This window comes from Mya arenaria, chromosome 13 (assembly GCF_026914265.1).
Source record: "Mya arenaria isolate MELC-2E11 chromosome 13, ASM2691426v1".
Classification (NCBI taxonomy): domain Eukaryota; kingdom Metazoa; phylum Mollusca; class Bivalvia; order Myida; family Myidae; genus Mya; species Mya arenaria.
Window position 1 is genome coordinate 55,631,926 of NC_069134.1, and position 14,010 is coordinate 55,645,935.

A 14,010-nucleotide genomic window follows, 5' to 3' on the forward strand; every position below is an offset into this window, starting at 1 on the left:
AGCTTTTCATTACCAAATGCTACATCAATGCTACTTTTTATGGCATTAGAATTAGCTACATTTTCGTTTCTTAACTAGGTCAAAATAGATTTGAGAAGTGCAATAGCATCCTGTTTATTGATTCACCTTTATCTGTGCACAAGGTAATTGATATTTGTTTCTACAATTTCCTAGGCGACCTGATTTTATAGAAATGTATTGATTTGTAAAATATACAAAACATTTGCACGTTTGTTCATTTTCAACCTCGAAACAGTGCACTACAAGTATGTATAATCAAGTGAAAAACGGTTTTAAACTAAGACTTATTGTCATCATATAACCGATGAACATGTGTTTTCACATGACACATTTTATATACCTGCATACCAGTCTTCTTCTTCTATTGTTTTGATACAAAGTTTTTTTATATAGAAATGAGCAAATCGTCTACTGAGACTGCGGTTTATTATGACACTATTATCATTGTCAATCATCTAAACATTTAGGTCTGACGGTCAGAAAACGCTTAACAAACTGCATTGAAACACGGACGCAAATTCTAGACAACTACATCCTTAAACTGTCATTGTTTCTTTGTCATTGTTTTTGCTAATTGTGGTTTTCCGTCTTGCAGTAAACGAGTTCGTTGTGTTTGTTCAGAATTGCTATAATCAATTTATAACAAAGAAATTTAAAACCTGACAGGACCAGTGGAAATTCATTAGCCACGATGACTTGGATACCAATTATTCTAGTTGTAAGTTTTTTAAATAGATTATTACATTTAAGACATTTATAAGTTGCGTTAATTTCATTAGTACATTTTCTATAAGAGGTTGATTTCTCGTAAAATTAATGAAAACAAACTACTTTTTGTTCGTTTTGGATTGTGGTTTGAATTCGTCATTGAGAAGAGAGACAAACATGTGTTGCTATTACTATGTTAAACAATGCAATAACAATGTCAGAACTGTATATCTATTTATAGAAGACATAGAGTACAGTTTCCCTTGTTTTGTACGAACAGTAATGAAAATGGATCATTAATACTAAAAGGGACGAAAACAAGTTGTATGCAAAGTTGTGATTTGGGCTGCGTTCCTTTGGCATGGTGAATGTGCTTTGGTAAAAGTTACCGAAAAAAACTAACGTAGAAAAGTATGAAAGGGTCCTTCAAAACAATGTGTTTTCTGACGTCGCTAGGCATTCCCAAAACAACAGTTACTTATTTCAGGAATAAAATGCCCTCGTGCATTTCGTTGATAGGCTCAATGTTTACACGGCTAGGAATGATGTGAAATCGATATTTTGGTTTGCACAGTCACCATATCATAACATTAGCAAAACGCTTTTATATATATTCATGACAAGAACAACTTTAAACGACATTTGTTTGGATTGAAATTAAACCCACCAATGTCCACGGCCTGTACCTGTTCAAAAGTGTATTCCAGATATAAATCAAAAGCCATTTGGTATAGTATTAAGGTTAAAAAATAGGTTTTGACTGTTTGGTTTTGTTAATGTGTAAATTTATTTAAAGCACATGCCTATTTACCGTCTAAATTCCAATGTTTTATAAAAGTTTTACATAAACACAAGGCCCGTGTTCAATTGAATACCAACACAATTTATAATTGAGTTTTATCATTATTTTAGCAGTCATTCACTTTTGTTATATTGAACCTCGTTGCATTTTCTATAATTGCAACATAATAACCATAAACCACCATATTGTGACAACAGCAATAAAAGTTTCAAAATTAATAGCAGCGACATTTGTTCATCGTGTGAGTCGCTTTTAAATATAAATTGTGTCTCATGGGATTTAATAAACCTTATTACACGTACGTTTTGCAATATACAATATGTCGGGCTAACTAATGATTTTTTTTCCAGTAGTCTGGAACGAAATCACGCATAACGTATACAAAAACATGTTTTTAAAATGTCCCCGTTATAAACAATTGTATACCTTCATATATCTCTCAGGATTTATTAAGTTTTGCCTATTACTATTACCCGTTTTCATTATTTAGGCTTTTGTTTCACTCGTGATCCAGCAAACGTGTTTGTCTGTATAGTATATATAATAGTATATGCGCAACATACAAAGTGATTACAATACTTTTGTTATTGATATCAATATTCATTTTTTGTACTTATATTTATCGATCTAACGTCATTGTCTGTTTAAGGGATTTTTACTACCATGGATATTGCAGACGTTAGAGTTTGATTCAGGTAAATAAACTTCTTTCTTACTTCATCTGAACAAAATATGATCAAGGGTGAGATATTGTGATAATTCACTGCCCGTCGTCCGTCCAAATTCCTTCAGGTAATGTTGGTTCGTGTAAAAACATGGTTGCCTAGTGGCCGGATTAGTTTTGGGTATATGCTTTTCCGACGTTTTTGAAAATGATCTCCTGAGACCGACGGACAAATTTTTAAAATGTATTTCCAGAACTATTAAATCGATGGAACTTTAAAAAAAATGTCATCCATATTGGTTCGTAAACAGTATTGCTGCCAGGCAGCGGGGCTAGCTATATGATTATATGAGCAACTTTAAAAGCCATTTTGTCAGACACCTCTCACATAATTACCAAAAAATATCAGACCAAAAGCGTTTCGTGTGTGACCGTCTACCTAATTCCTTCAAATTAACTTCGTGGCCGCAAGAAGGGGTAAATAATTATTTTTTAAGTAGTTTTCGTTATGAAAAAAAGGTTAAGACAAGTAATATTTTGTAATGGTCCTCAACTGTATGCATTCAAATTAAAGCACCTGTAGTCAATGTTAGGCCTGTCATGTGTGTCACATCTTTTGCATTAACTTAAATAAAATAATACATAGCAATCCTTTTTTGCCCAAAACTGATATACCCAGACCTAAGATATTTACTGTAACAATGGATTTTCGTCTCGTGTTTGTTTAAGATTATGTCATTTCATCCCTTGTATCATAGCAATCATCACTTTCCTTAGCAACCATAGACTTTCTTAGCAATTTTTGCGGGAACAATGTTTTGTATAAAAATCTTATTATATTTAGTAGCATGCATATAAGTGTTAATAATAAGCCTGCAGTGCACGTAGTAATTTACTCAAATGACTTTTGGTAAGACAAATGGTAAACATAAAGCTACAATTATGTATAATATTATTTTACACATTTGTAAAATTTGAGCTGCCGATAACTTCGTTATTACAGCCATGGATGTATGCCATAAGAGGGACAGGTTTTTCTGTAACGTTTCCAAACGGTGCCTTAACAAATATCGTTTATGTGACGGAGTTAACAACTGTGTACACGGTGAATATGAATCTCCACCTGCTTGTGGTAAGTCATCCATGTCTTTCATTTCTTGATAATGGTTATGCAGTTACCATTGTATGCTCTTACAAATGTATTCAGCCAGTCAAATTCTATATAAACTACTATAGACAAAACGTGTTGGCTCCATATCCTCGTTGGTTGGAAATGGATTAAAAGCATCGATTTCTTTACTATATGTTTTTACACAATTCGATCGGATGACTCGATTTCTCGAGGGTTGATTTTTTTCTCAACGATCGATGTCAATTTCGTGGTCCCTTGCCAGAATTTCATTCTTTGTTTTGTTTGCTTGGCTCGATGTCATTTTTTTGCAGTCCTATGTTAGATTTCATATTTGCCTGGCTCGATTTAAAAAAAAGTTGCTTATCGATTACACTTGCTAGAGTGGTATCACATTTTTTATGAAATAAAACTGGCTGAGCAGTTTGAGCAAACATGCAATCATTTAATATTTTATATTTAATTTTAACGTCGCTAAATTCCAAATGATATTCAGCTTACAAAACAAAACGTTAATGTCAGGGTGTTATTTCCGTTTGCACAATATCTCACTTATCGGAATATAATCGCCATAAATTTGCGTTTTCATTTGAAACAGAGCTAATTCAGGTTTATTTTATCAAAATAAGTCACGGTACATGTTCTTGCATTTGTATTTTACCTTTTTGTCGCTTAATCATGTTTTTAATAATTCAAAATATCGGTCTTGTGGCATAGCGTTAAACCGAGGAAAGGTAAGTGGCATGATTTTGTCCAGATTTTGAAGCAATACATCTCTCTTATATTTTGCTTAAGTGCGAATAATGTGGTTTTTTTGTGGGCTTCTCAACGTTCCATTATATTATCTCTCGTCTCTGCTTCTGCTGCTGCTGCTGCTGCTTTTGATAATGGTGATGGTGATGGTAATGATGATGATGATGATGATGATGATGATGATGATGATGATGGTAATGATGATGATGATGATGATGATGATGATGATGATGATGATGATGATGATGATGATGATGATGATGATGATGATGGTGGTGGTAGTGTTGGTGGTAGTGGTGGTGGTGTTGGTGGTTTTTGTGATGATGATGATGATGATGATGATGATGCATTCGGGAAACAGTTTAATTTGACTGATAAGTCTTATTTACGTAGACTATCCGTAATTCAAATTTGAAAGTGTCAATCGTATCGTTTTAATAAACTGCATTTTAGATCCATTCAAATAACAAATAAAATATACATCAACAGTTGGAAACAATACATGAATAAACAAAATTACTGAAAGCATTTTAACAGAGTAATTATATGGAATAATAGAATACAGATGCGCGCTGGGCACTGTTCTTGTTTTATATATATATATATATATATATATATATATCTTATTATATATATAAATAAATTTATATATATAAATGGTATTTATAGTGTATTTATATAATTACATTTAAATCGCATTATGATAATAAATCACATGACAAAATGACATGAACATACAATAGTAATTTGTATTATTTATGATCATAGGGTTTTCATCAATGTTTTTGTTTTTTAAGTTCTCTTTTTATAATTGTAAACAATTAAAATCGTTTAAATCGAATGGCAATGCGTCTATTGCGTGTATTGTTTTCTTTTAAAACATACGTTCACGTCACCCATTTGTGACAGCCGTGCTGCAAATTGTTTCGTTTTTACAGACATGGAAACATGCCGTCAAAATGGCAAGATTTTTTGTAACGTCTCCATGCAGTGCATAAAAAAACCTTACGTCTGTGACGGAGAAAAAGACTGTGTAAACGGGGAAGATGAATCTCCCCCAGCCTGTGGTAAGTCATCTATGTCTGTATGGTGTTTGGGAATTTTCCCAATGACAGTTTATATACAAGGGTCAAAACGGAATGCTGCATTTTAGCCGAATTTATCATTTTACTATGATGTTTTTATCAATAGGATGAATTGTAAGTGGGAAGTAATTAAAACATTTTAAATTACTATTTTTGAGTATTTGTTTGGAACAGAACCATAGGTATTTTTGATCTTGGATTCCAATATCCTGATCAAAAGTCAAGCAGTATTATAAAAGGTTTGAAATTATATAAGAATTATAAGAATTAAAAGGGTAATGCGGTACGCCGCATTGTTACCGGATGTGACGTTACTGGGAAGTATTTTTTTAAATTGATTTTAGTACCATTGAATTGTTTGGAGCAGAATTATATGTAAATAAAATATCATAGGTTCAAACATTCTGACCAAATTGTATTTATTATATCTTATAGTTAGGTACCATATGTGTCTAAGATATCATGTAAATAAAACGAACGCGTACAAGTGCATTTGACATTAAATAAAATGATTAAATTAAGTAGAATTGATGATAAATATGTGCTTTTCTCATATTTGAGCTAGTGATCTAGTTTCTGAGATAAATTGGCCCACATTTATATTGTTCAAAACAACATGCAAAGAAGTATTTGAATTAAGTTTCTTGAAACAATTGGATACACACTGTTGAGTTAATGACGGGGATTTGATCTAGTTAACTAGTTTTCCACCGAAAGAGACCTATATTCATGAATGTCCAAGATGACATACAGACATGTATTCCGACCAAGATTGATAATAATTTGATGAAAACTTTTGAATTTATGACATGGAATGAAATCGTTAACGCATTATTTTTAACGACAAAATCCGCACAAAATGCCTGGTTTGCGTTATGATGACCTTGTGTTGTTCTTAGAGTTGTATTTGATATGCTGATAGTGATGATACTGATGATGATGATGATGATGATGATGATGATGATGCTTTTTATACCAATCTGTGTTTATAAATATGCCATTTAACTATTAGCAAGTCATTTGTATTCAGAAATATCAAAACATTCATTTAATTTGTACAAAAAATGAATACAGTCGCTTAATAAAAATGATTGACATGACAATGTGACTTGAACATACTATAGTGGTGTGTTTTATTTCTAGTCATAGGAATGAATAAATGATTTCTTTTTTGAGTTATTTTAGATTTTCAAATTATTGGAGGATATAAGTAGTTTTGGATATGACAGATGACACAGTATACATATATATTTTTGAAAAAATATTTTCAATAGCTTTTCAATGCAAAGTCAAACCTACAAAATGAGAAACAAAACGAAATTTGATTTCAAGGTAAACACAAATGCCGTTCTGCCTATAACACACGTTTAAGTGTTATGCTGTTTTTAGGATATGCAATTAATTGCAAGGTTTGTTTCCATTTAAATATAGTGTTTACTATTCTGGGTCTTGTATATCCAGTGTATGTTTGTAGATACCTTTGAGTGAGTGACTTTAGGACCGACTGTGAGCACCTTCTAGATGTATGAATCCTCGTGTCTCAGTGGTCTGAAAACATTAATTGCCTAATACAGCACAACACATTTATGATTATGTAGTCTAATATTTTAAGATAAAGTTGAATATAATTGACATCCCCCTTATTAAACTGAACTAATTAAAATATTTATTCTATGTTTTGTTTAAGCCATAAACTACGTTTGGTTCTTTACAGCAGTAGGAAGACTACTTTGCAAAAAATATATAAAAACTTGATGTATCGAATTGGATATTTAAAATCAGCAAAAAATAAAGAGAACAATAAAAAATATAGTTTAAGTTGTGTCTTGTATTCTGTTTAAAGGTTGTTACCAGTTTTAAGCAAAGTCTAGTGTTGAACAATAAACCATTTTAGGAAAGAAACATGGACCACACCACTCTTGCCTAAATATTTATGCGAAAAGCTACATAAGCAAGCTCAGTAGCAGGCCATTTTTGTTTAATTTTTTTAACTATTTTCCATTTATTTTTTATTTATTTTCGCATTTCGCACTTATTTGGAATTACCTTCCATTCCCAGCTTGAAGCATTCGTAATCATTTTCCCTCATCAGCCTGATAAAATCAATAAAACAAAACATTACCGAGCCAAACAAGACTAGAAAAACAAGTGGACATAACATATTTATTAGCATGTGCACACAGCCTGTAAATTAAATGTATTGTTTTGAGAATGAATTTCTACAAAAGTCCTTGTGACAATGTGTTCATTTGTTCATTTTACGTCGACGTGCATTCATCAAACCAACATTAAAGTTTGTGTTTTTTACAATAACATCACAAGGCCCATAACAATGATCTTCTAGGGGCAGAACATGTTTAATCAAGGTGATGACACTTTTTTGTAAATCTTTTGTCTTAGTAGGTATTGTACATCTGTATCGAATGGTATGAATTTAAATATAAGATGCAAATTTTTGTCATTTGAATTATCACATGTGAAAATAATATACAAAGTTCTACAAAAATCACATCTTAGTAAAGACAGGTGGCCGTCATAAGTACAGAAAAAATGAACATGATTACATTGCGGCTCGATATTTTGTATGGGCAAACTAATTTGTTGTTACAGAGTTCTTAATGCAGTTGTTCACAAAAAATCACATATCTTGCACTAGTGTTCAGTTTTAGAAATGTAATACTAAGAAAAATTAGTAAATGTTATATCATGATATGATTTAATATTAATATTATTCATTCACGTATTGCATGAAACAAGGGCCGGTTATATAAATCGCAATCTGTTTATAACATTTATGAAAATCACGAAGTGGTTTTACAGGACATGTTAAAAAACAATCGAATTAATTCACAATTCTATACCATAGTCTTTGTTTAAGATGAATAACGGTTTAGTAAATAAACAAAAACCTTACATGCTTTACAGTTAAAATACTTGACAGGCCTGTGAAATTAACACATTTCATTTTCGTACTGTTTTGAGCTATATTTAGTCATTGTTTGAAAAGTCCACACCAGCGAATATGCTTCAGGATAGATTTAACTTCAAATACTGATACAATATGCGAAAATATACCTTGGTCAGGAAAAAACCGCAACTTGATCGTTGAGTTTACCAGGGCCTTTTACCATTTGTATGTTTACAATGATAATCAGCAGAAAGCAGGTGCACGCTTTGTATATAAAAAGGTGTCGTTCGGTCAATTTGGTCGTACAACCTATCGAGCATCTTAGCGATCGTCTATGAAACGCACCCAATACCCGTTACGCAATTGGTGTCGTAGATTGTTATCATTTTGAGGTCCTTCGTTTACTTTGCAAGCGGTCACTGGGACAAAACACATGTATCAAATTGTATCGGTATATTCATTTTCATTCAGATTTTAAAAGCCAAAAAAATATTAACTATTCTTGTCGACTTATTGACGCCAAACAAATCGACAGCAGTCAGCCATGCTTAACGCCAATATAGTTTCTATATATAAATGTGCTATATATTAAAACGATAATTTATTTTAGTATGTATTTCTATTGTAAACATGAATCCTTTTTCAGTTTATTATTGGGTGTTCGAACTGTTTATACAGTGTATGTAAAGTGTTAAGGACTAATTGTTCAGGCTTGTAAAATGTCTTATATTTCAGTAGAACGTCGTTATAGATAAATGGGCGAATTGCGGTAATAGTTATGATACATCGAAAGTGAGGTCAGATCGGTTTCTCTCACAGTAGCATACTGCTTTTGCAAACAACTTAGAGAAAACAAAGCAACTAAAATTGAAATTACTTACTTATCATGTTTCTTTCTCAAATACGCAATAAATGAAGCATAAGAAGATAATTTTTCGTTTCAGTGTAATATCGTGTTATATTTCACCGAGAGAACACAAAAAAACAATATTTAACAATTGGCGTAGCTACGAGTGAAATATTTACTTTTGATTTTCACGAGGTGAAATAAATTCGGATATTACAATGAAACGAATATTTGATGTCTAAAATTTATAATGTTTTTTTTCCGGAAAGCGCACAAATTATATGCTAATGTAACGTTATTCCGGTAGTGACGTCGATGTTGTTGTTTTTTCAGCTCAATGCGCGCTGACATATGAATTGGAATTAAAGTTGGCTAAAATTTCAAAACAAAAAAACAAAAATTTTGAATTGTTCATTTACTGTTGAAACAGTGAAATATTATTGTTATTTCATCAATAAACCACCGCAAAGCATATAATAAAGCACTGACATACAACGTTATCATATTGTTTAAAGCAAAAGAAATGATAATTGAACTTATCTGCATTCCTTCAGGCCTGGTCAGTTTCATTTGGCATGAAGCTTCAACAAAAACACTTTTGAGTCCTGGAACATAATGTATTTTGGTGTTTGTCGAGCGAAGTACTCAGTCATCACCTTTCAAGTTGAATAGAATATTGTAAATCTGTTTTCGTTTTCAGCTCTCAAACGAAGTTGTGTTTCGAAGTGGTCATTAGACGTAGGTTGCTTGGGTAAATGTAAACCTGGTTATTTTGGACAGTATTGCGAGGAAACTTGTTCAAAAGAATGCTTAAAAAAGGCATGTAATAAATCAAGTGGAATTTGTAAGGACTGTACACGAACGTATTTAGAAGGTTGTACACAAGAATGTGGACAAGGATGTCGAGAAAAAGACGGTTTCCCGCGGTGTGACAGAAAAAGTGGCAAATGCTTGAATGGCTGTGTTTTCAATCACTATGGAAACTTTTGCAACGTTTCATGCAGAAACTGCAAACGAAATTCCTCAGTTGTCCTATGCGATAGTAACGGTGTATGTCTGTATGGATGTGAGAACGGTTATTGGGACAAGAAGTGCAACTCTAAATGCAGTGCCAACTGTGAAAGTAACGCATATGAAAACCGGTGTAATTCATCCACCGGGGAATGTTTAAACGGCTGTACTCGTGGGTGGAGTGGTTTATTCTGTGGGGGTAAGATTTATGTTGAAAATGTCAACACCTTTTCAAGAAAATAAAAATACAAATGCTTGTTATGAATATCAATGTTTAATTTTATTTAAAGGTCTTGGTACTCTTCAGAGTGAAAATAGTGTGCTTTATTTTGATAATGTTATAACTAACCGACCCTCTGTAATATCAACATTTATGCTAAATAATGATACCCGGTGATCCTGCAAGATCATTTAAATGTATGTGCTTACTCATTATATATTTCAATCAATTGGCATCAAATGTAAAAAACTTGCAGATTATATAGTCGCTCTTTAGTTTAACATAAAGGGACTTTAACCACATATTTTGCAATATTTACTGGCCGAATATTCTTTTTGTAGTATTTTTGGTGTTTACTGTTAAGCATTTTCTTTTTCTGCACACATCATCCATTCAAATACTACTAAACAATTATTAGATCAACAGACATTTTTAAATTCGCATACTTGTAGGTCGAATATCTAAAATGTGTTCAAGAAATAGTGACCTGTTCAAGTTCAGGTTATGTTTATATCGCGTGCTGATCAATTTCTTTTTGTTATAGTACCCTTTTTATATTATGTTTTTAGATGTGAGCAGTTTGCAAGCTACGTCTACAAAATTGACCGATAAAGAGAACGTCAACTCCTTAAATACAACTTTGATAGCCATATCAGCTATGTTCACTGTAGTTGTCGTTGTTGGCGGGATTATCTGCTACGTATGGGGTCGAAAAAGGTACGGATCGAAGGAAACAAAGTAGCAAATACATTTTTGTATAACTAAATATTCTGAAGTATTCATAAGCAGCAAAGTATCCTTCAGATAAACATCTTTAGATTGAAAGTGGGAGTCAGACCAATTTTTGATATGTAATGGTACACTCTGCTTATGAAGGATAATGATGGTATTACTAGATATGTTTTGGAATACACGAACTAATTCTGAAATATTCATTACTGACAGCTTTCAGGTACACACGTTTGGATTGAAAACGGGACTTAGACCGTTATTTGATATGTAACAGTATACTCTCCTACTGCAGGATAATGAAACATTTTTACGCTTGCATTTTATTAAATTATTATTAAGTATATATTTTGCACTGGTTAAAATAATTGTTTAAATCATATCATCATATTGCAAGTTATTTGGTTCTACATGTTGTTCGGTTATTTTTTTAAAGGAAAACTATATAGTTATTGTCGAATTGTTGGATGATGTTGCAAATGTACGTAATATGAAATATAGCTTTTATATTTATTCTGTTATGGTGCGAACATGCTTCCCTTTGTTTGAATACGCAGGTTTATCCGTCAGCAGAATGAACGCATTGAGCCAGGACAAGTATTTCCAGTTGGCGTTCCACCAAGGCAACAGCAATCCGGGTATCGTGAACGGCAAAACTCTAACGTGTATGCCGACATCCACGATGGTACATATTCATGTTATCCACTTATTTAATATCGCATTAAACACATTGTTAACTAGTGTGCTTATCGCTCACAAATGTTTTAATCTTATTACGCTTGTGTAATTTTTAATAATAATAATAATAATAATAATAATAATAATAATAATAGTAATAAGTAATGTATAAAAAAGAATATCATTTGTAATAATTGATTGTTTTGTTGTTGCCGTAAAGACGGCTTTCTGAAATTCAAGGACATTTATGAAACAATCAAAAGTATGATTATGTTTTTATGATTCTGACTGCATATATTTGCAAGATACTACTGACTTACGAATGGATTAAAGTGGTTTGAACTTACTTGTTTCAATTATTATAGATACCATGGAAGAAAGACATTACATCTGTGAGCAAGACAATATGAACGAAGTAAATCCCAGACGTAGCGTCGTAGAATCTGATAGCAGCATTGAATTGAACGCTGCCAGAAAAAGCAAAAAGGAGGAAGGACTATTTGGTGATTTAGGACAATTTCAAGTGGATTATATTCATGCTATTGCAAGGGAAGAATCTGATAACAAATTAGGTCAACACACTATGGAGTCTCCACTATAAAAGATTCATAAAGAACTAGTCGGGGAAATATTTTGTGAAAATAATAAATACTTGAATATCACCAAACTGTTTCCTTAATCTCAACACAAAGCAAAAGTGGATGATCAAACAGGCAGTAAACGGCCATAGCAAACGAAACTAAAACAAAACGACGCTTTCGTATGAAGCTTACGCATGATTTAAATTGGCGTTTTGATATATTAGTTATGTCCCAGAGAGTGATATAATTGTTTATAGCAATGACTGTCCGTCCATCCATCCGTTCTTTATAACCCATGTCTCGGCCAAATGTCAGATATTATTTTTGAGGTTTTCTCCAGAATTATAAAACATTATGGAAGGCTGTCCTGCATAACATTCAGATCGTCATCTAAAAGAGTAAAGCACATACTTTTAGGTCAATGTTGCATGATAATATTGACATACATATACGTATTTTATTCAAATAATGACATTTAAAATTCACATAATTTAAAAGTATATTGGAAAGTGTGTCGAGCATAATTTGTTTTCTTTCAGTTTAAATGTAAATATCATAAATATCAAAGTAAGGTTTATATTTTTATTTTTGTAATTAATAATCAATATTTGAACCATTGTGCGGTTGTAGCCATATAGACTAGTTCATTCCTCCAGTAGACTCGTGTTTCAGCGAACTCTAGTTTTACTGACCGTTCTAGAGCGGTATTTTTCATTCATCCGTTAGGCTATTTTGATGCATATATAATCGGTTTATGGTGTTTTTTGTACGTTTGTATGTGGTGTATGTATGTTTTTACATCAAGTCCAGTATTGTTTAAACACTTGCCTTTTGCCTCTTAATGTTATATTATATATTTGACTTTTTGATTATTGGACTCATTCCTGTAATCTCTTTCCATTTTATTTTAATGTGCTATTTGAAAATTGAATTGATTTAACGGAATTATTAATTAAACGCGAATTCAAAATATAATGTCTTTTAGATGTATTGCTGATATATAATAATTTTTAGTTCTATGTATTGTAAATGTGACTAATGAATAATTGAATGGCTATGTATAAACGCGTATTGGAACTAGAGTGCCTGTTAGAAGTATTGATGAGATATACTTCTTTGTAGCATTTAGGCTGTAGGCCGCAGGATTTTATACCGCAAATCGAAATCAGATAGCGTCAGATTTGCTTTTGACAGGATATGCTAAATAATTGCCGGGGATTCAAAATGAGACATGTAGTGTTATGTGGTTAAAAAGCTGCCAAATATTAAGATACCACTTTATTTAAATACGTTAATATAACTGCAACGTTTATGTGAATTCGATAGCAAACCAAATAATCTGAAATAATTGTAGGTGATGAACCGAGGGAATGAATATGTATAATAGATAATAACGCAAAAAATGGAAATATGTTGACTAAAAGACCCTATCTTATATTACCTACTGCAAATATTAAAAAAGTCCTTAACCAATATGGGGTTTCACTTTATTAACTTTACATTATAAACAAACTTGCGAGATTAAAGCAATTAATATGCATATAAATCATATTACATTTTGGTTTATCAGTAACTATTAAATTAGCTAGTTTTATTAAAAAATCATCAATTTTCATTACGCATTCTTAAGTTATGACAGGGACTTATCGGTTTCAGTTTAGAGACACTTAAAATATATCTTTGGATTCGATTTTTCTTTGCCTGTGAATAAAATTGTAAAACGAAAAATCACGCTTGTTGCGCTTACAGCCTTTCAACGCTTTTAGGGCTTTTTTACATATGACATAGCAAATAATTCTACGTTACTTACATGTGATAGTTACAAAAAAACAGAAGTTAACATATATCAGTATATGGAATATTATTTATATAGT

The 14,010-nt window shown here is 32.0% G+C and overlaps 1 protein-coding gene across 1 annotated transcript; it reads left to right on the top strand.

The window, feature by feature from the left end:
• Window positions 1-621: 621 nt before the first annotated feature.
• Window positions 622-12,702, top strand: LOC128215396 (low-density lipoprotein receptor-related protein 1-like). Its single transcript, XM_052922082.1, has 8 exons — window positions 622-739; window positions 2,181-2,226; window positions 3,199-3,327; window positions 5,016-5,144; window positions 9,618-10,127; window positions 10,718-10,865; window positions 11,435-11,562; window positions 11,921-12,702. The coding sequence occupies exons 1-8, from the start codon at window positions 713-715 to the stop codon at window positions 12,154-12,156; spliced, it is 1,353 nt and encodes a 450-aa protein (XP_052778042.1). The 5' UTR covers window positions 622-712; the 3' UTR covers window positions 12,157-12,702.
• The last annotated feature ends 1,308 nt before the right edge of the window (window positions 12,703-14,010 follow it).

Coding starts and splice junctions, on each gene's coding strand:
- LOC128215396 (XM_052922082.1), top strand. CDS start 713: ATGACTTGGATACCAATTATTCTAGTT. Junction 10,128..10,717: donor GAGTGGTTTATTCTGTGGGG/GTAAGATTTATG, acceptor TTATGTTTTTAG/ATGTGAGCAGTTTGCAAGCT. Junction 10,866..11,434: donor TACGTATGGGGTCGAAAAAG/GTACGGATCGAA, acceptor TTGAATACGCAG/GTTTATCCGTCAGCAGAATG.